Consider the following 21,260-nt stretch of genomic DNA (forward strand, 5'->3'; position numbering starts at 1 on the left):
GGGTAGTGTTCCTTTAACTGATTCACATGTCTCCATTAAGTTTGAGATAATTAACAAGATCGTAGCTTTCTTGAGTAGAAAGTAGTTTATTAGGCATGACGGACTGAATGTTCTACTGAGAGGGCAACACATTTACCTGTCACCATTAAACTTCCATACTCGAGGTATAACTGTAGTGCTGTTGAAGAACAGGCAGAGACCGTGTCTTTATGAGTTTATGTAACCCAAGAGTGCAGCTGTTTCTTTAAATGCTGAGGCGAGGCCACGTCTTTATCTCTCTGAGATTCTGTCAGATATTGTCATACTACCTTATCTCAACTAAGGAATTGATGGCCATTTAATCTGCTACTTTTTCATTTGCTGCTGCTGCTTTCAGCAAAAAGGATTCACTTTCATCATTACACGTCTCTGAAGGACATTCTCACAATCGAACAAGACATTAGTAGAAAATTTGCTCTCAGCTTAATTCACCCTCTTTAAAAAAATAAAAAATAAAAAAATCATCACCTAAATAAAAAGAATGAGACAGAGCATTATGTTGAAAATCACCACACTTTCTCTGTCATTGCTTAGACACAACTGTTACCAAACAAGTTTTAATTTTTTCCCCCAGGAGAAAATTCTAGTGACAAAAATCCAGACTCATTGTCCATGTTGTGATACAGAAAAATGAGTTTTATTCTCATGTTAATGACTCAACATACAAATCACATTCTTTTTAATAAAAGAAAAGTTCAATCAGTACCTGGCATCTAGACTCTTTCTAAAAATACAACCATTTCACGTTGTATCCCGCTCTTTCTCTAACATCTGCTATCTACTCAGAAAAATAGTAACATTACAGTTTGCTTCTACTTACGTTTTTTTTAGCCCAATAGTCAAACTTGTGGACCAAATTTCCTTTGAAAAACTGTGCAAGAATAGATCCCTTTTTAATAATTCAAATAAGAAGTGATCCTTTTTTTTTCTAATTAAGAATAAAAGGCCCTCAATGAAATGTAAGGAACTGATGTGATACATAAAAATGTGTATTAGTTACAGTAGAAATTATAGTACCTATTCATAGTCTACCGGAAACCTAGGAACAGTTACATGTTTAAGGTTCACAGATAAACAAGTGCAAAACAGAAATAAAAGGATAAAGTTGCCTTCGTGGATTTTGGCACAATAAGATACAGGATATGGTTCGAGGAAGGGCAGAATATTTTTGTCAATATTTTTTTTTCCTCCTGAATAAAAAATACAATTAAATAACAATGAAAAGTCACTAACATTTAAACGGATCAGAGGAAAACCCTTTAAGATATTACCCTGCAAATTTTGCTTCATAGTGTCTCTTTTCATGAGAACATCGATAAGTGACTGACAACCAACCACAAAAAAACAAAAATAAATTCTTTAAAAAAAACATGCTAATACCTGCTAAGACATGACTTGACCGCCAGACGTTCCTAGGCATATGACCTAGTGAAAATACATGTAATATATATTTATTTATATATATATTTATATATATATACTGTATATTTGTGTTTTCAGATGTATCTGCATACTGTATATGTTATACTCTATATTGTTGTTAAATACATGAGAAAGAGATAGAATGATAGTTACACAGTGGTCTGTCTAGCCCTGGAGTGCATTCTGAGGAGTTAACCTGTTGGCCGCCGCTTCGGCCTACCCTCAAAACCTCACCATTGTCATGCGCTCTCCACTGAACTGGTCCCAAATCAGCCCCTGATTCAACTAGTCCACGTTTTGGATGAGATGACACATTGGATCTTAAAAAAGATAAAACTTTCACAAATCCCTAAAACGTTCTGGCTAAGTGACCAGGGGCTGATATCAGATCAGGCTTCTTCTCCAAAGGCACTTCCGAAAGGCCCATAAACTGTCCGCGCACCCAGCTACTATGGAAACACAATGCATAGAGCAAACATCAAAGTGTTTTGAGTTTTCATGGTTGTCACTGCTGGCAGTCAGGTTCAGTGCGACCACAGCTACATACTTCAGAGGTTTGGTGCTTTTGCACATTTGTGATGAAACACCACGAGGAAACGTGAAGTCTGATCCTGGCATTCCGTCTGTGTAGCATCGTATTCATGCTAACGAGCAACCATGATTCAACTCAGCTGAAATTGTCATTACAATTTTGAACAACAGTCTCAATGTTGTTTTCTCACTCACTCATTCCCTCACTCAATCACTCATTCACACATACACAAATACACACACACACACACAAAAACAAACACACACAATTAGTTGTCAGTCATCATCAAATGGGTGCATAATTGTAGGGAAACCACAAATGTCATTTGGTACACGGGTGGGTCGGGGGGGAGGGAGGGGGTTGCTGAACTTCATTAGTGTTGAGGTTTGTGTACACAGGGGAGGGAAACGCATTCAAGCATATATTGAACACCAATAGTCAGACTTGTCTTTTTGACTGTAAACGGACGCTTACAATGCAGCATTACAAATACACCACCAGAAACCCTTAGGGAAGACTGAATGAACTTTAACGTCGAGATCCAGTGCTACTAACCTGCTCCGGAGTACATCAGAATAGAAGGAGGCTCTGATTATAAATCATAACAAAGACACAATAAAAAAATATCAATAATTTACATAACTAGCTCACTGTAGTGTACCTATTGGTATAGTGTGAAAGGGTTAATTAGTGTTTGGGAATGGAGATGAAAGGCGCAGCTTGCTGTAGTGGCCGCTGGTCTCCTCTAGGGGCAGCCGAGTGGAGTCCACAGGACTTTACTTTGTTCTTGATCAACTATAGTCATGATCTGAGTGCAAATGTAAGGGAGGGTCCCGCCTTGGACAATACCTGTGTCATTAAAACAGAGGGATTATTTAGCACAATGCAAAGAAACTACTAGTCCTTCTGTCAGTACTAGAAAGTATTGACAGATAAGAAAAAAAAATGTATTTCTACTGTATCAGTGATTGCATACAAACCTGTGAAGAATTTGCTGTACTCTTGCTCTATCTTCTGTGCACTTTCAAACTGCTCCTTGGAATGTTTTTGAGATACTTTGTCACGCAGATACACAGGATCTTTCTGCTCCCTGTGAACAAGAAAAGGAAGTCATTCAGTTCAGAGCCTTTGAGGTATGAACCCAACACCAGCTACCAGTTATCTCTTGAGCTTTCAGCTAATGAAATATCTTCTTAAATGAAGAATTCACTTGGTTTTTTATTTTGCCAGTGAGGATGTCGGGAGAGACATTGAAAATCTGTCACAAATCAGCCGACTATTAAAAGGATATCCAAGGATTTATTTTAAATATGTGACAACAATGTTAGATTAATCCTGGCAAACATTTATAACATTTTTATCAAGTGAAGAAGCGATACAACACTTGCACAAAGAGTCCTTATTTTAAAAAGAAAGAAAAAAAATAGGCATGTTTCACCAGCTGTTTGGGATTATGCAAGTGTGTGTGGTGGAGTGGAGACGCGCCAAAGGGTTCATGGTAGGATGGAGAGTGTGAAGGCTTATCCTGCTCTGTCCACACACACACACACACACACACACAGTGGGCAGGGATGCCACTTTACCAGGACATCCCCATCATCATACTTCTGACATTGGCACAGCACTCCAGGCTCCACTAACCAAGCATTATGTTTGTGTGTGTGTGTGTGTGTGTGTGTGTGTGTGGTAGCACAAAGAAACTGACACCGAAGGGGAATCTTGGTCTGTTCTAATTTGTGTTATGAAACAGGGCGCTACTTACTTGATCTGCTTGGCGTTTTTGTAGCGGACAAAAACAACAATTGGATAGATGTGAACGCTGTGGAGCCTTTCGATGGCATGCGGGGCAATGTCAAGCAAACAGTGACAGCCCTGTATCAAAAAAAAAGAAAAAGAAAACAGAACATCACATCAACAGCTGAACTAATCCGATACACCGCTTCAAAGGGGTTGATAACAATTATCATTTGCTGTTACGAACAGGATTCGTCTTTCATTAATCAATATCTAAGATTAAAGCACTCCAATAGCTCTACCTTATCATGAGCAAACACGGAGATTAAAGACAAACAAAAGCCACTTTGTCATGCCTGATAAGATCTCATGAAAAAGAAATGCACTGACTAATACCTTATCTGTTATTTCCTTTATAGAAGCGACAGTGGTCACGTCAAAATGGCCACTCCTGCGTTTGTAGTCGATAAAGAGGCAGTCTTTGACGCCCCGCTCGATGGCTTGCTGGGATGCCTTCATCACCTCTGCAGACAAGAAAGAAAGAAAAAGAAAGAGGAAAAGAGTAAAGAAAACTTCCTTAAGGACAAAGTATGGATATTCCTCAAAGTTGTGGTGTAAATAAATCATACTGTACGATGCAAATTTCCTAATTTACAGTACAAACTCCCATTTCTTCACCTCTAAAATCTTATTTTCAATGCAGAAATATCAAACTATTAAGAGTGAAGATGCACAATTTATTCCCTTTATTTTTAAAGCTGACAAACATCTGGATGAGGCGAACTCACCCAGTACACATCTGCAGAACTTCCCCGGGGACTCTTTGACCAGCATCTCCTTGACCGGGTCAGTCAGCGGCCCGAGGACGAGTACTGGTCGGGGAGAGGTGCACTCTACCTTCTGGACCCGCTGGTATGCCAGGCTGACGCAGTCTGACACAAAGAACACGCAAGTCAATCAAAGCCATAACCTCAACCATTTTTAAATCAAAAACATCTAAACCTTTCTGCTCACCATCAAGGAAGGGGATGGAGTCTGTGCTAATGGCATCCAGAGCCACCATCTCTTTGCTGTCTTTGGAACTGCTGCGTTTGTGTTTCTGTTTCCTCCTGAAGAATGATCTGCGGGCCGCTGCAGACAGAGTCTTATTCGAGTCTTCCTTCATTTCTGTCACGCTGTGTCTGCGGTAAAACTCTTGGTCCATCCTACACCACAAACGGAAAAAAAAAGTAGATTGATCCAAGAGAATCTGCACACAAGAAGGCTGTGTGTGCATCTGTGCATAAAAGTAAGACTCTTGCTTTTTTTTTTTTTTCGTTTTGGAACATTTAAGCCTGAGAAGATTTTCACTGGTGAGGATTTTTAAGCAGACAGATGTCATATGTATTAGCCAAGTACCACAAATGTGCAGAAAATGTGTTTAGCAACATCAATGCGTGTCTACAGAGACACACAATAAGAGGACTACAGGATCTTGCACAAAGTGCAAAAGGCAAGTCCAAAACATATGGAGGAGAGGTGACTCTAAACATGACTCCTACATTGTAGCACTATGGCAGAGGTTGTTGTCACAGCTGTTACAAAGTGTTCCCTAGCTTTCAAATATACGTGTGTAAGCGTGCGTCGCATTCTCCACCCACATGTACTTGCTGGGGATCTGCCCCCTCTGGATCTGCTGCGCGTTCTCATCTAGCTGCCAGGCCATCCACGTCCCAAAGCTGCCCTTTGGTAAAGACTCATCCACGTACAGGATGTCATCCTTCTTAAAACTGAGGTCCCCCTCGGCCTCACCCACCCGGTCGTAAAGTGCTCTGGTGGGAGGGAGAGACAAAGATAGATGGAAAGTTATGAAGAGTAGGGCGGTGGGAGGTGGAGGGGGGGGGCGAAGAAGCATGAAGTTGATAAAGTGAGAGAGGAGGTGAGGTATCAGACAAGAAAGGTGTGAAAAGAACAAGATAAAGAGTCAGAGAGATAGAAGGAGGGGTAAGGAAGGAAGTACAGAGAGAGTTTATCTATCGACAGTATAGGCTTTGCTTGTCTCCTGTTGGAGCCTCGTAAGTCATTCCCAAGCAGCCTATCTGTGACAGCCAGGCAGTCTGAGTGTATTTACTGCAGATGACATCACAAGCCCACTTGCCTATATGACAAGTGACTGCGGCAGCTGCTGCAACACACCCGGGCCAACTCCCAACAATAAAACATGACTATTTTAGAGCTTCATTTTCCATTCATATACAATGTATTTCTAATGACCTGGAAAACACTGAGCGGCTAAATTGGATGTGGTGTGTAGTGAGTAGAGAGATTAGATAACCTAAATTTGTGATTAGCATCGTCGCAGTCACACAGTGGATCTGGGACATAATTGGTTAGATGAGAAAGATTCCAACTTGTCCGAGGGGCGCTCCAGTGGTGGTTCTATATATAGCGATATGTACAGAGATGAAGCTGCTTGGGGAAAATTAGTTTGGTGCTTTTACAGAGCTGGATCACATAAAACGGCCAACCATGATTTGTGTGTGAGTGTGTATGTATACACGTACCTAATATAAAAGCCATCTCCTGGAACATCTTTGAGCATGCTGAAGTCATCTGGCCGATGCTGCACCTTGAATGTGACCGACTCAGCGGGCTTCAGCATCTCAACGTACACCTCCTCTGCCGTCTTATTCTTCATATTCACCGAGTTATACTGAGAGACAAGAGATGAGACAGAAAAAAAAAAAAAAAAAACAGAAGGCAAGTGAACTTCACATTATAAAAAATAACATAAACTAAAGGTGAGAAGCAGAGAAATTTGTTTGTTTATGCTCATCTGTGAAATCATATGCTGTGCCAGTGAAGGGTCCACTAGTAAACAGCGACATTTCCTCCAAGCTTCCAGCTGTATTAAAGTGTCGCAGTATTGATTTGTGCCATGTATGGGGAAGAAAACAAACAGGATGGGAGATTGAAGGACGGACTGAAGCGGTGCAGCCTGATGACAAAGCTGCACGGCGATTCAGATAGCAGGTCGTTTGCGGTGGGAGAGCTAAGTGCGAGCATGTCAGGAATTGTCTATTATGAGTTTGCGGTGCTCTCGATGGATCACCAATGTGGAGCGAGAGAACTCAGACAAGCGGGAGATCAATGAAGAACAGGAAGAAAAGGAAGAAAAAAAAATAAAAGCCAATGCTTTTTTCGCAGCACTCGAGTCCAAAGTAATGATTTTCAACCGAGCTTTGTAACATTCCTGGAGACTGTAAATATTTTATAAGAATCTAGCTTTGAAAACACTTCAAAAAACAGTAGTTTCATCTACATCCCTTTATTGCCTTACAAAAATCCACAGCATGGTGTGAAATCATTTTAGCGACTGAATAAAAATACTTTATGTGCTCAAGACTTGTAAATATAACAAACAAAATTCTACTTTAATTCTTATTTTTTTGCATAGAGCATTATCTGTGCATGGAGATGTGTGTGTGTGACTCTCCATACATACATTATGAAAGTCCTAGACATTAGGTTTTGTGTGTCTATGCATGTATGTACAAGTAAAAGCAGAAGTCCAAACCTCCATGATGAGGTCACCAGGAAGCAGCCCATCAGTGCCTCTGGCAGGACTGTCCTCATCCAGACTTTCTATGTAGACGCCTCGAAGGTTCCCACCGCAGAGCGTGACTCCCACCTCCACCCCAGGCCTGCGTACTGTCACAAGGCGTGGCTCAACCGCCTTCTTGCTGCCATCAGAGGGCATCCTGGGGGACGAGAGTCATTAGAGAAATACTGGAGTGCAATAATGCGGCATAAAGAAAGAATTAGTCTCATTCTCGACTTATTATTGTGGTGGGGTTCTCTTTTTTTCCTTTAATTAACAATTGCGCACAGGTTTACCTGATAAAATTGTGGGGGCTGGTGGTGGGTGTGGTCTGCTTGGAGGAGGGGGTGAGGGTGCCCTCGTCCTGTTCACTGAGTGTATCGATGGTGGAGTGATTGTCTGGGGTCGCAGCACCACTCCCCTGAGGAGTCGACTGAGTACTGATTGGCTCCAGACGGGAGCTGCACCAATAAAAAAAAAATTTAAAAAGTCAAAAAGATGGAAATTTCTGGCAAACAAGGTTTAATGTTCTTCAAAGTAGAGGAATTACTCAAATGATTTGCTGTGTCTCCTGGGAATGCCAAACAATAGCTACAGCTACAAGCACTGAAGCTCACACTAGTTTGCACCTCACTGTGTGTGTGTTCTAGAAGTCGTAAATTAGTGGCTGACTGATAAGTAACAAGAAACTGCATTACACAAATGCCAAAGATATGTTTAAGGTATTTTACAGTGTCACTATTACATAGTTTGTCCATCAGAGAGCACTGAGAAGTTCATTTTTCAATTCTAAAATGTCCTGCGCAATTCATATCTTGGTCACAATCATTAAATAACCAAATGTAACAGATCCTCAGAGATGTATATTTACATTATGTGTTTAATTCAAAGATCTAATATCAACCAATAAAAGCTGATATTTTGTAACTCTCAAATACTGATACTGGTGCCTCAAAACTCCAGTATCGGTCAGACTCTAACATGCATATTGTAAATATTTAAAGACGAACAGCTGCCGCAACTGCTGTTTCAGAGCTTCCTTTATGTCCATTCAGCTAGAAAAGTGTAAATGCAATGACAATGTATTACCTGGAAAAAACAATAAAAAAAGCAAGCAAAAAACTAAATGCATTTAGAGAACATCTGGCCATATAAAGTAATACAAAAATCCATGTCATTCTTTAACCGAAACACTTACTGGAACTGAGTCAGGAATCAGCCAAGCAACCCACCTGGGACTCAGAATCTAAAGTACCCCCAACACTGAACATCTACAAACAATTCTTGAAGAAACAGTGTAATACCTGGAGCGAGAGTGGTTGCCCAGCTGGTACATGTGTGGGTTGTACTGGGCCATGATGGTGATGGTGTCACACTGCTGGCCGATGATAAGACGAGCTTGCTGCTCTGTAGCGTTCCGTAAGTTGATACCATTATACTGATAAAGGAAGACACATGTGATTAGGGAGAGAGGTTTAGGTGAGATAGGGTTAATAAAGGAACAGAGTATTTGGTGGAGAAGATACTCATGAGAGTTGACAGGGAATTAGATTTACACCCATTTTCTTATCCTTAAAAAAAAGTGCATACATTATGTTCTGTAAAGAGACCAGACAGCCTTTATTTGCCTTGTAACATCTCTCCTTTTTGTATTTCAGAAGTGCTGCAGCAATGCACACCCAGTTATGTTGTCATTAATGCCTATGTAGGATTTTTTTTTTGTTTTATCTACATCAGGGGTTTTCAAAGTCTGACATTGTGTGCCGGAACAACACTGGATTACTTTGATACTGAAGAAAACTTAAAAAACCTCATGATTCTCAGGCAAGTTCTGGAGTTATGGGGAGTGTCTTTTTTCTATGATTTATGGCAGTTTCCATAAGCGGATTTATGGATGTTTACTCTAGCCCGTCCACACAAGAAAAACAACATTACAGGTCTAAAATTCAGGCCGGTAAAAAACGACCTATAGTTACGGCCATCTAGTGGCCAGAGTAATTATGACCCAGGGAAGTGACGCAGTTGAGCTGACGTCAATATAAGGTGACTTGCCTTATTAGGAGGAGGCTGGTTGGGTGGCTAGATAGAGACCGTTGCTCGCTTCCCGTTTCCAACCGCGAGTATCATGTTTCCAATTGTGAGTCGGGACATTTTTTTTTCATGACAACGAAGGTTACGTAACTTTAAGGAAGTATAAACCACGTTTCAAGTGATCATTTTAACCCCAACTATGATCTTTGCCTAACCCTAACCAAGTGGTTTTTGTGCCTAAACCTAACCAGACCTTAATCACAGTGTTGTCACACCATAACACATTTATTTTTAACAGTGATTTGTAACAGTTTTGGAAAGAATTAGTCTCATTCTCAACGGCCGCTCGATGGCGTAAATGTAACTATAGGTCGTTTTTTGCCAGCTGAATTTTACACTTATACTGTCATTTAATTATGAGGATGTGTTGGTTTATTCACGATATACATCAGAGACTATGATATCCTCTGGAAGTCTAAGTCACACTGAATCCAAAAAGATATGTATCATCTCTGTGTGTTGAGATTTCACTGAGTTAAGACTCAAAGAAGGGGTATAAGCTTTGAAATTGCAACTCACACCTCACGTCTCTGCTTCCGCGCCATCCCTTCAACTCCCTGGAGAGGCGTGCCTCATTTTGAAAATTCTGATCTACATGATGCAGGCATCTCAGCCATTAATGACGCGTCGTTATACTGAACAGAGTCACAGATCAAGGGGATGCCATCAAGCAACTGCTGCCTTTATGTCATCTCTGAACTTTAACGACTAAGAAGGAAAGAAAATCCGTAGATTTCCATTTACACCATCCTCATATAAAAATCAGATATGTTAAGAAATGGATATTTAATGGATATACACTGTTTTGTGTTCTTGGCTCACTGTAAATTTTGTAAAAATTCTGCAGATCTGTCAGATTATGGCTTTTTTCCCCACAATTTCAGCTGTTAGACTGAATTTCAGTGATCAAGTCCACTGTCAAGAATGTTCCTACTCTGTTTTTTGCTTTTAACTACTCAAACAGTATATGCCCTCTTTATGCAACTTTGCAATAGTATTTCAGCTTACACAGTCATTTTATATGTAGCAAAAACCATATTTTGGTGAATGTATAAAAATACCAGGAAATGTGACAACGCTAATGAATACAGCCTTCCGTGAAGTAAAGTGGAAAAAGTGTGGAGTAGGCAGCAAAATTACTTTGAGCCCTCCAAGCAACCATATATCAGTAGTATCAGTATTGCTCTGCTCCCTGGCACGCATCTGATAACGTATACTTGTTCATGCTGCTTGAAGCTACAGATTTTCCATTATAGGTTGTTCATACCTCCAGTAACTGATCTCCGTACTCTAATCCTGCCTGGTGGGCGATGCTACCTCCAGTAACTTTCGAGACAAAGATCCCTCCGTTCTCCCCGCTCACGATGGAGATGCCCAGAGGCTCTGCACCTTTGTGCACAATGACATTGCGGGGTTCCTCCAAGTATGGCCTGGTGGGAAAGAGGAATGTATATGAATGAATAGTATTACAGAAAAGCAGTTACAGGATACCACACGGGAGCAGGTTGGGAGGGTAAATGGTGAGGTGAAGTTTACACAGTTGTGCTGACCAACTAATTTACAGCTCTGGAGAGTTACTCCCTACCCAGGCTTTGGCTCTAGTTATACAAAATCATATCTGGTCCAATTAATAGAAAGATTAGGTTGTGTTGTTTGAGCTTACATTGCCCCACAGGCATGTAAATTGATCATCTATCCAGAGCGACAGTTTCCACCTGGCTTGCAGAAGAAACTGAAAAGGCTCAGAGACCGGAGACAGTGTATACAACATTATGAAAGCACAGGCAAAAAGAAAAATCCCTTCATATGAAGGAGGTCTGCATGAACTTTGTGTTTCATAACAAGTTGACTTTGGACATGGCATACAGTTCCATGAGGGCAGGTAAGAGGAATGGATTAGCAGCCAGAGAGAGGGGTAAAGAGAGTAGTGGTGTACAAACAAGACCATGACCCAGAAGCTCACAGCTGAACAATAATACCATTGCATAACATACATACTGCAGACTGAAGGGTGACTTGGCTTGAGGCCAAAATACACACATGCATATTGACCATGTCGTCATCATAGGGCATGGATACTGCATGCAATATTTGAGATTTGAGTGGGTTTCCCAACATGGAGTGAGACAAGTGCAGACATACAAACATAACACTGAACCTTTGAAGCTCACCAAGTGTAGCTAATCAGGGGTATATTTTCTATATCCTGAGGCACAATTTGTACAGTGTACTGTAGCATGCAAAGAGCTAGTAATCTGAGAATTAAACCGCGCTCTTGGGTTGGGTGAAAAACATCACAAAATCTCCTTTTGCATTCCACATAGTGCATGTAAAGTGCATAGGACTGTTCTTTTTTTTCCTCCATATTGTCTACCCAACTGCACTGAAGCATGAGAAAGACGTGAACTTGGGGAAGGGTGGGGGCATTCCCTTGTTTGTAGCACTGTGATGGGAGAACGAACCTGAGGCTCCTGAGAGAGGAGAACCTCGGCCTTGCAGCCAGAGGAATCCTTAGAAAAGATCGGTTACGGTAAAGAGATCTGGAAGTGGAAGGTTGTAGAGAGGCGGGAGGAAGATAAAGAGGAGAATGGAGGACAGATATCATACAGAGACAGTAAAGACAGAGATGTTGCGATACAAAATGGGACAGAAATGTTGAAGAAAAGAGTAATATAAAATTACAACACACTAGGTAGACCGCTGCTTCTTTTTTGGAAACAGCAAGAAGCTTCCATAAAATTATTAAGAGGTTTAATAGGATTTAAATCTGAATTTCAATGAGGGATTGCACGGCGCTGAACACCTGTTGCTTGGCAACGCCTTTTGAAATTGCCTAGGAGGATCCCTGAGGGAAGACGTAGGCCATATCATACCGGCTTCTAAAGTGATCCCTATAATCATACTCTATCATTCACCCAACATCTACATCATCTTCAGAGTCTTTTTATCACAGTCCTTTAACAAAGGCCACACTGACACCAATTATAATGATCTGATTAACGTTTTGAACATGTTATCTATGATATGCACTCACTTCCAACTGCTCAATGTAAATTTCTGAACACAAGATCAGGAAATTAGTCAAAAACAAGCCAATTTGCGGCAGTAAGCAGCATCACGACAGTGCAGACATGTTATCCTGCTGGGAACAGACACTTCATTCATGTTGCTTTTTCAAATTTTATATCTGTGTGCACTAGTTTTTGTCATACCTGTCTTTCCTGCGCTCCCCTATTGGCACAGGACTGACCGAGATCCGAGGTAAAGTGGAAATGGAACCTTGTGACTGGCTGCTGGCGAACGAGGAAGTTTCCAGATTGAGTGGAGACTGTGGAGGTGTGATGAGACTGGGGCTGCTGCACTCTGAGTGCGAGAGGGAGCCTGGATTTTTAAAAAAAAGAGGAGCAGAAAGGGACAGAAAACTTGACATTTACATCTCATATGAAAATACACCTCTGGAAAACACTTTGAAATCTGATTACAACTGCAACGTCACACCATTTTGTCAGCTTTTATAAATAGGACAGTAAATATCCGATTTCACTGGTCCCACATATACGAATATCCTGACGCCTCAGTTTTAAGAGGGATATTGCTGTCTGAGCTGCCTGTCAGCACTTTGTTGCTTTTGGTTCCTGTTGAGATTGTGTGTAGAAATGTATCTCCATTTAATAAGCTACTGCCTGTAAAGTGGAGACACGTTGTTTTCACACATTGCTGTTAATGTGGCAAAATACGTTTGGGTTTGGATGAAATGAAATTTAAAGTGGCTCCTGTTTTCCTTTTGACAATACTGTAAAACCTCAATTTATAACTTCATAAGGATATTGATCTTACTACCAAGCAAGCCTGACAAAGTTAAACCGAGCCTGGGGGTTTGGAAACAGTTAAAAAGAAAAACTATAGCTATAGCTGTTGCCTTGCAGATTGATCTAAGAGGCTTTTAAGTGTTTTACCACTCTGGTGTGGTGAGTGTGAAGTGTGTTTTTACTCGTGAGTGCAGTACCTCTGTCTGACCCCAGCATGGAACGAGGGTAGCGGGGAGTGGAAGGGATTTTGATCCTCTCTGTGCGGTACTGGACATTATTGGAAGAACCTGGCGGAGGGATGAGATGATAAAAGGGATGAATTCTGTGACATAATATCCAAAAAGAGAAAGGGACACGAGTCTGTGACCTCTATGTGTGTGTGTGTGTGAGCGTGCGTGCGTGCGTGTCAGACTGACCGAGCCGTGCGCTGGAGGGCAGTGAGTTTGTACCGTGTGAAGCTCTGCTGCTGCGTGACGATGAGGATTCAGAGAAGTCGCCCGCGCGCTTCTGCTGGCTAAGGTCCAGGCTCAGACGACCCTGGTGTTGTGGGCTACGATAAACGGGGGAAAAAAACGAAGCCTTAGGAAACACTCATAATTATGCATACAATGCTTATACAATTATTTGGACATGCTCAGAGATATTTCACAGCTAATTAAATTGATGGGCTGAGCTAAATCACGACAGCACAACATTGGGGCGAAGCAACAGTAGGAAATTATTTTCAACACCAACCAAATTAAATTATGTGGTTTTTGCCTTTTGGGAAAAAGGCTAATTTCAAAATATTAGTCATCATAAGTGGTCCAATCAGAAACTCTCAACCGGCAATTTCAGAACCTTTGACGCAAACCATCAGTTTTAAAGCAAGAAAGTGTGAAGAGGGGCTAACCTGGTGTGGGTGTGCTGGTGACAGATCTGGGAGGCGACAGATGGACAGTTGCTGGTATGAACGCGGTGACTGCGCACCGTGTACACTGGATTCCTCATCACGGCAGTCACAGCGGGGCAAGGAGCCAGACCCCGGTGGGCTGAATCTGACGGACCGGACACACCATGGCGGTAAAGAGGGTGGACTGTATGATTATGATGAGAGCGTGTTTATGTAAGCATTTGAGAAACTTACTAGGAGGTAGGGTGCCGTTGTAGACCGTGGGGACAAAGCCGACGCTGTGCCTATGGGAGCGGCTGGGGGAGGACCGCAGCATGTCCCTGGGTTCTGGTGAATGCTCATCGTTAGAGTAGCTCTGTGATGAATGACAGAAACAAACGGTTACCAATCATCCCCGCGGGGTAACAAAACACCATTAGGTCTTGGGAAGAAAATCTTCAAGCCTTTGCTGGAGACAAGTACCATATGAGAAAAATGACATCATGAAAACTTCACGACAGTAAAATGAACATTTATCCCCACTGCAAAATCCTGTGTGCTCCAGGGCCCGAAGAGGTAGCCAGGCATGGTTTTCTGAGCCCCGAGCACTGACTCAGCTCCTGGGTTGGGTGGTTGTACCGGTGCAGAAGCATCAATCACTCCGACATGCTGGCTGAGAGGCAACTTCCAGAGGCACAACACTGACGGGGCTGTAAATTCTATTACAAAATGGATGCTTTGGCCCACTGGGATGATTTGAGATGTTGGTCCCATTTTGATTTCAAACACTTCTCAAATGTATCATGTCTCTTTATTAGAGAAGCTACTGATCAAACTGAGCTGTGCAGGGAGCAGGCAAAAGACTATTTTTACAGAAGCATTTTTGGAACATAAAAAGGAATTATTTAGTAAAAATAAAAATGTCTAGATTTGGTTTTGAGGTTTTAAAATGGACTGACCTGGAAGGTGGGGAGAGTGATGGTCTGTGGGGTCATCCTGCGTCGGAGGGCGGGGGCAGATTTAGGGCGCGGTCTCTTCACCTCGGGCTCCTCTCCTCTGGTTCGGCCGATGTCCTCGTCACATGACTTTCTTGAGGTCAGGACCTTGCCGTCCAGGAAATAGTGGTTTCCGTTCCTGTCTCTTTCTCTCTCGCTCCTCTCCCTGCTCTCTCCTGTGGCCATGGAGATGGCAGCCTCTCCCTTGCCGTCTGAGGTGATTGTGCAGTCAGAGGCAGAGCTGCTTTGATGTTTGTGTTTGAACTTAAAGGAGTCACTGCGAGTGGGTGGGGTTGGAGGGGTTGGGGTGGGGGTGGATGAAGAGGAGAGGGACTCTGTCTTCGAAGGTTGTGGGGAGTGGGATACTGCAGCAGTAGCTACCGCCGCTATCTGATTGGCTGCCATGTACTCCATCTTAGAGGAAGGTGTTTCGGGGCGTCTGAAAGTGTCCGGGTCGATTATGGACTTCCTCTGCTTGGGCGATTTAAAGATGGAGAGCTGTGCTGCTGCTGTGACTGGGCTGGTGTTATCTGGTGCAACCGACATGCCTCCTACCATCATCTTGGGCCACGTGCCTCCACTGTGCTTTTTCTCCAGGGTTGTCTCCATTGTGATGCAGTCTGAGGGAGAGACGGGGTCAAAGGGTAAGGAGGAAGGTGCCTTTGTGTAGGGACAGCACTCTTGGAAGGCGCTGGGGCCATAGCGGCCGGTGCCCAAGTCAGAGGCCGGCCGAAGGCTAGTGGCATGCAGGGAACCTGTGGAGAACGGCTTGCTGATGTCTCCGTACACCTCATCAGATTCACCTCTGACCTTCCTCCTCTCCCCAGAGATGCTACTTGTGCTGGTGCTTCCAACGTCAGGGCAGAAGATGTCTGTCTGCGTCGAGCTGTTGTGTTTGAGGTTGCGGCTGTTCCGAGAGTGAATCTCGGACAGATGAATGCGCCCGTTGGACTTCTCTGATGATTCGCGCAGACTCTCGAAGATGTTCTGGCCCGATGTGCTGTGAGGGAAAAACTGTGGGGAGGACAGATGAATGAATTAACCACACCAAATAAACGTAGCTTAAAGTTTTCTTTTTTTTAAAAATGATACACTGACAACTCAAATGTGGATGCATCACATATGCTTTCAGTTTTCACAAACCACACGGTTGAAGTTGTGAAACTGCTATGTAGGGCAAGTAAAAGTAGAAAGAAAGTTCTTGAAGATTTTCAGCATAGGTGAGGTAGGAAAGCAGCTCAAACAGTTAGACGACTGTGGCCCACCTTCATGAGAGAGAGACTAAGTGAGTCCCTGCAGCTCCTCAATAGAGTCTCACATTCTGTCACAGATTTGTTATCCAGAGCAATGCCGTTTATCTGGGGAGTAGAGGAAGACAATGGAAATAAGGACAGGTCCTTCAACATTACAGCAATGCATGTCAGTCTTTTTGATTTTCCTATGAGGTGTGTATGTGTGTGTGTTTGTGTGCGTCTTGGGTGGCAGCCTGATCAAAATAGATGCACATCTCTAAACACATACAGGTGACATATCTCTTGAACATGAAAGTTGCCCGGGGGAGATGTGTCTCAGTCGGCTGCGGTAGGGAAAGCACAAGAAATCTAGGCTAGCGCATTTCAAAGTGAAGAACCCTCACACCGCAATCTACACATTTCCATCACAATAGGCTGGACTTGAGAGGAAATTTTATAATATATTAAATGGTCAAAGATATTAAAGAGCTGTGTGGGTAATATATTACGGCTGAGATTTATTATAAAATAAGTCTGGACAAAGAACGTTCTGCTTTGACCTTGAACACGTTTGATACATTTTATCGTGCATGGAAAAGTAATAGTCACCTCTGAGCTGTGGGGTTCAGCTACTGACATTCAGTTACATCCCATGTATATATCACTCATGATTCAGCACTCTGGACTCTTTTTTTTGCTAACACAATTAAGCCATATATAACCTGATACACTGATGTGATTAACATCCACAAGGGCACGATAAAATACGATACGCTTTCACGATTAAGATCTCTTAACGCATCATCTGTACTTACCATTGCTAATTGTGGTTGCAGCTGAGCTATCATCTGGCATATCAGCTCTCCTGCCTACATGTAGTGTGAGACCGCTATGCTTCTAAACGGTGGGAAGAGATATCCAAGTACTCATCCAAGGATTTAAACGTAATGCACAGGTTTCATGCTTAAATTTAAACTAACAGGGGAATTAAGATTTCTGCTGCTACTGGCAGATTAGGATAAGGTCACTTTTCAAAAGATAGAGATGGAGACATATAGTTCCATTCTTGACTCTTGTCTCCTTTTACCTCCCGTTCCCTTCATGTGAGTGTACTGCAGCTGTGTGTGTGAAGACAGCTCCACCTAGCCCTCCAGAGCTGCAGGTTTTTTGAGGATTTAATCAAAGGAGAGACTTTCCTCATTTTTATTTTTCTTAAACTTCTTCACATACTCAACAAAATCCCACCTTATCTAGGTTTTGAGTGCAAGTGTTTGAATGGAACAAGGCCTGGATTAGAAAGGCCCAAGGAACCTGTGAGACCTGCAGTGTGGTGGATGTGGGGGAAGGGAATACATAAAAAAGAGTATAAAAGAGGATTTTAAAGAAGTTCACGATGACTCACAGCTATCAGTCTGTCTCCAACTGTGAGAGAACCTTCCCTGGCTGCCGGACTGCCCTGGACAATGGCAGTGACATACACCCCGCTCTCCAGACCGATACCGCTGTCTGAGACACAGAGGAGAAAGTGAGGTGATAAAAAAGAAATCAAGGAATAACACAAACATAAACAGTCATAAGACATAGTAAAAAAAAAAAATCTATTTTTAGCAATAATATACCTTTGTGTCCCACGAGGTTGATGTGAACAGGAGTGACCAGCCTTCCTCCCAGAGACTTTCTCCTTCGTACCACCATGTTGATCAATCCTCCGCCGTTAAGCACAGCCTTCACCACCTGCTTCCTGTCCTTATTGGTCAGGTCGATGTCATTAATCTTCAATAACCAATCATTCACTCTGGAAACACAAAGTGCGGATGATGAGACATTAAAATGAACGGTTGGTTTATAGGAAGGTGCGTGATGGCTACTAGAGCAGCACTCACCTTAACCTTCCATCTGCAATACTTCCTTTGTCCACCCTTGTAACAAATATTCCACAATCTCCTGGTAAATATGGATCATTTACCCCCTCTGCGATATCAAAACCAAGTGCCTTCAAATCCATGTCATCCTGTAAAGGCAATAATATAAATGTTATTAAATCCATATAAACCCAGTCAGTAAACTAACAAACATATTTCAATATCATCAAATTTTTGGCAGTCTTTAGAGCTCTACTGGCTCCTGGGAGACTGGCATGTCCCCAAATCACTCTCAGTAATAAGAGCTGAGCTCTGCTCCTACCCTGTCTTTCTCGAACTCCACCACCTCTGTCTCCCACTCCAGGGAGTCTGTGTCGATGGCTGAGTCGTGAGAGCTGTGGGCCATTAGCTGACAGAACCGGGCCTCCTTCTCCAGCTGGCTCTCCATTTTCTCCCTTAATAAAGGAAGACATTGCACAAAGAGTCAAAGGTCAGTCACTGGAGGATGAATGGGCAGAGACAAGAGAAAGAGAGAATCACACTCAACCAGTCAGTGTACTGGAAAAGTTAACTGTACTTTTGTTTTGAATAAAAATGAAGTCTGCATTATTATGTGCAAAGATTGTGCAAATTTAGTGCAAATTTGACATGTTTTGACCTTCTTTTTATGTGCAAATGGGCTAAAACTTTCTTTTCTGACACTAACAAACACCTTATACGTTATGGTTTAGGGAATCAAATTTAAAAATTTAAATTTACACCCAAGAAATCTAAAAGTAGGGTGCACACAGTGCCCCACTGTCACTAAGATATATGGTGTCCTGCTGAGGCATGCCTTGTGGGTAGCTGCAACCTTACATTGTTCTTTGCAGAGGACAGAGGCAGAAACTCTCAAAGTCACAGCATACTGCATACACCATACAGTGCTTTGCCTTTATGGCTGTCATATACATTTTACCCAGCAGAGGGAGCTTTTACATGCAAAATAAACACATTCATCTGCAGGGAGGTAGAGACAGTGAGAAACAGAAATGTGTATGTGTCCAAAACACTGACGCTTTTCGGGATTACACTTTTAATCTGGGCATGTGGAAATGCCGCCAGACAAACAACTGAGCTCTATCATGTCTCCAAAGGCAGAATATCACAGCTTTACACCCAACCACACAGCGAGTACAACGGCTTATAGAGACACAAGTGGTAGGACACACAAAGTTGGCAGAGTACAGGCAATATTGTTCTGTGCTCACTCAAATGGAGAAGGATTTTCTTTAGATTGCTTATGGCTCTCCTACAATTCTCATCATAACTGAGTACAGACGACTACGGACGAAACTCACTTCAGCTCCTTAAGCTCTCGCAACGCATCGTTCTTCTGCTTCCTCATATCGTCCAGATTCCGCAGCGCATCGGCCAGATCGCTGACTGCCCGGTCTCTTTCCCGACGCAGGTTATCACACAGAGTCCTGGGGAAGAGAAAAAACGCATATTAGTTGGTGATTCTCTGACATCTATGACATTATCTCTCTCTCTCTAACTCTGTCAGGAGTCTTTAACAAACCCATACACAGACTGACCTTATGCTCTCCCTTTCTGCCACTATTTTGTCCCTCTCTTGGAAGGCCCAGTCCCGTCGACATTTGGCCACCTCGGCTTCCTGTGTGGCTTCCTTCAGTTCCTGGGACATGGCCTCATACTGTTTCCTCAGCATCTCAATCTCCTTGTTGGCTCGCTCCATGTCCAGGGTGGCCGAGTCTTGTTTCTAAGAGGTATATGTGAAGAGGATTGTTCATTAAAACCAGTGTGCTAAATGCTATATTTCTGTTTGTTGCAATATCCCTTTTAAGACTTTAAAGTGTCTGGTTTTAGAAAATGAAATGTAAAGAAATGAAATATTGATACCAGCAAATATGGAGACTATCCAGATGTGTGACTCTCAAGCAATGAAAAAGCAAGTCATGATGTCCTTAAGGGTTCAAGTACATGTGACCAGCAGAGTGACTGTTCAGACAGCCATCTAGTGGGCTGACAGAGGTGTAGACCTAAATCCGCTTACAGGACAATCCACTGACACACTCTAATCCACCAAGTGACAGCTCACTGGATCCAAGCTCTTTATCATGTGTCCAACCTTTGACTTTATATTGTCAAATCTAGAGGTGTGGTAGCAGAGGACACGTGCGTTTACCTGTCTGGCCTGATAGTACTCTCGGAGCAACTGATCCCTTTGAATGATGGCCTCCGTCCTCTCCTTCCGGGCCACGTCCCTCTCCTCTCGGACCGTCTCGATGTCCTTGCAGGCCTGGCTCAGCTCCTTCTGGGCCTCGGCTTTGTCCTTCACCTCGTGGCAGTACTTCTCCAGCAGCTCGTTCCTCTCGCAGATGGCCCTGTCGCGGTCCACCAGTGACGAGTTCAACTCCTGCCGCAGAACAAAGGGGGCAAAAACGGAATGAGGGCATCTCAACACTGAGTCATTAATGCGATGTGGGAAAAAAAAATATTTGAGGGCCGACGCAGAGTGATCCAACACTACTTATGAATCTCTTTTGTCTGTCAACCAGAGTGCTCAGAAATATTCTTCAAAAAGGAGGCAGTGGAGCTAAACTATTTTTGTGCAGTGTCCTGGGTGAAAATGGCCTTTGATCCACTGACAAGTGAATGCCTGGCCCAAATACACAAACAGACTCACTAACAACCCCACAAACTGATATTCTCACAGAGGAAATTGTTTAAAACAGACACAGATTTATACTTTTTTTGAAGGATATGATGGAAGCACTGCTGGCTCATCTCAGTGCTCAGTAACTGTCAAGATGATTTCAACCTTCTACCCTCTTGGGGAAAGTGAGAGTGATGCATAATGACAAGGACAGTTTTAAAAAAATGCAATATATCCATTTTAGGAAAAGAAATGATTACTTTTACTTTTCCTTCAACATGTCTGCAATATATTGGATTCAGTGAGTTAAAGGTTTGCAATCTTGAAATTCATGACTTTCTTAGCTTGACTCTTGATCAGCCTTCAAATTCTTTACTTGGCAGAAACTTCTGGACAGTTAAAAAAAAAGATATATAAACTTAAGTGTATACTTT

The 21,260-nt window shown here is 42.6% G+C and overlaps 1 protein-coding gene across 4 annotated transcripts in view; it reads right to left on the minus strand.

The window, feature by feature from the left end:
* Positions 1 to 654: 654 nt before the first annotated feature.
* dlg5a (discs, large homolog 5a (Drosophila)) overlaps positions 655 to 21,260 on the minus strand; it is a 37,154-nt gene continuing 16,548 nt past the window's right edge. For 3 of the 4 annotated variants that reach the window (XM_042433806.1, XM_042433804.1, XM_042433803.1), the window contains 26 exons: positions 20,356 to 20,586; positions 19,745 to 19,929; positions 19,508 to 19,633; positions 18,490 to 18,622; positions 18,189 to 18,316; positions 17,925 to 18,100; positions 17,708 to 17,811; positions 16,339 to 16,431; positions 15,038 to 16,087; positions 14,334 to 14,454; positions 14,100 to 14,244; positions 13,624 to 13,757; positions 13,405 to 13,494; positions 12,611 to 12,779; positions 10,666 to 10,828; positions 8,612 to 8,745; positions 7,604 to 7,768; positions 7,284 to 7,467; positions 6,271 to 6,419; positions 5,368 to 5,538; positions 4,742 to 4,932; positions 4,516 to 4,659; positions 4,124 to 4,251; positions 3,756 to 3,865; positions 2,974 to 3,083; positions 655 to 2,842 (listed from right to left, as the gene is read on the minus strand). In XM_042433806.1, coding sequence (XP_042289740.1) covers positions 2,739 to 2,842; positions 2,974 to 3,083; positions 3,756 to 3,865; positions 4,124 to 4,251; positions 4,516 to 4,659; positions 4,742 to 4,932; positions 5,368 to 5,538; positions 6,271 to 6,419; positions 7,284 to 7,467; positions 7,604 to 7,768; positions 8,612 to 8,745; positions 10,666 to 10,828; positions 12,611 to 12,779; positions 13,405 to 13,494; positions 13,624 to 13,757; positions 14,100 to 14,244; positions 14,334 to 14,454; positions 15,038 to 16,087; positions 16,339 to 16,431; positions 17,708 to 17,811; positions 17,925 to 18,100; positions 18,189 to 18,316; positions 18,490 to 18,622; positions 19,508 to 19,633; positions 19,745 to 19,929; positions 20,356 to 20,586 — 4,638 coding nt within the window. In that variant the 3' untranslated portion in view covers positions 655 to 2,738. The remainder of the gene's footprint in view (positions 2,843 to 2,973; positions 3,084 to 3,755; positions 3,866 to 4,123; positions 4,252 to 4,515; positions 4,660 to 4,741; positions 4,933 to 5,367; positions 5,539 to 6,270; positions 6,420 to 7,283; positions 7,468 to 7,603; positions 7,769 to 8,611; positions 8,746 to 10,665; positions 10,829 to 12,610; positions 12,780 to 13,404; positions 13,495 to 13,623; positions 13,758 to 14,099; positions 14,245 to 14,333; positions 14,455 to 15,037; positions 16,088 to 16,338; positions 16,432 to 17,707; positions 17,812 to 17,924; positions 18,101 to 18,188; positions 18,317 to 18,489; positions 18,623 to 19,507; positions 19,634 to 19,744; positions 19,930 to 20,355; positions 20,587 to 21,260) is intronic. The other variant, XM_042433805.1, reaches the window with a different exon arrangement.

The sequence above is a fragment of the Thunnus maccoyii genome, chromosome 14 (assembly GCF_910596095.1).
Source record: "Thunnus maccoyii chromosome 14, fThuMac1.1, whole genome shotgun sequence".
NCBI classification, from domain to species: domain Eukaryota; kingdom Metazoa; phylum Chordata; class Actinopteri; order Scombriformes; family Scombridae; genus Thunnus; species Thunnus maccoyii.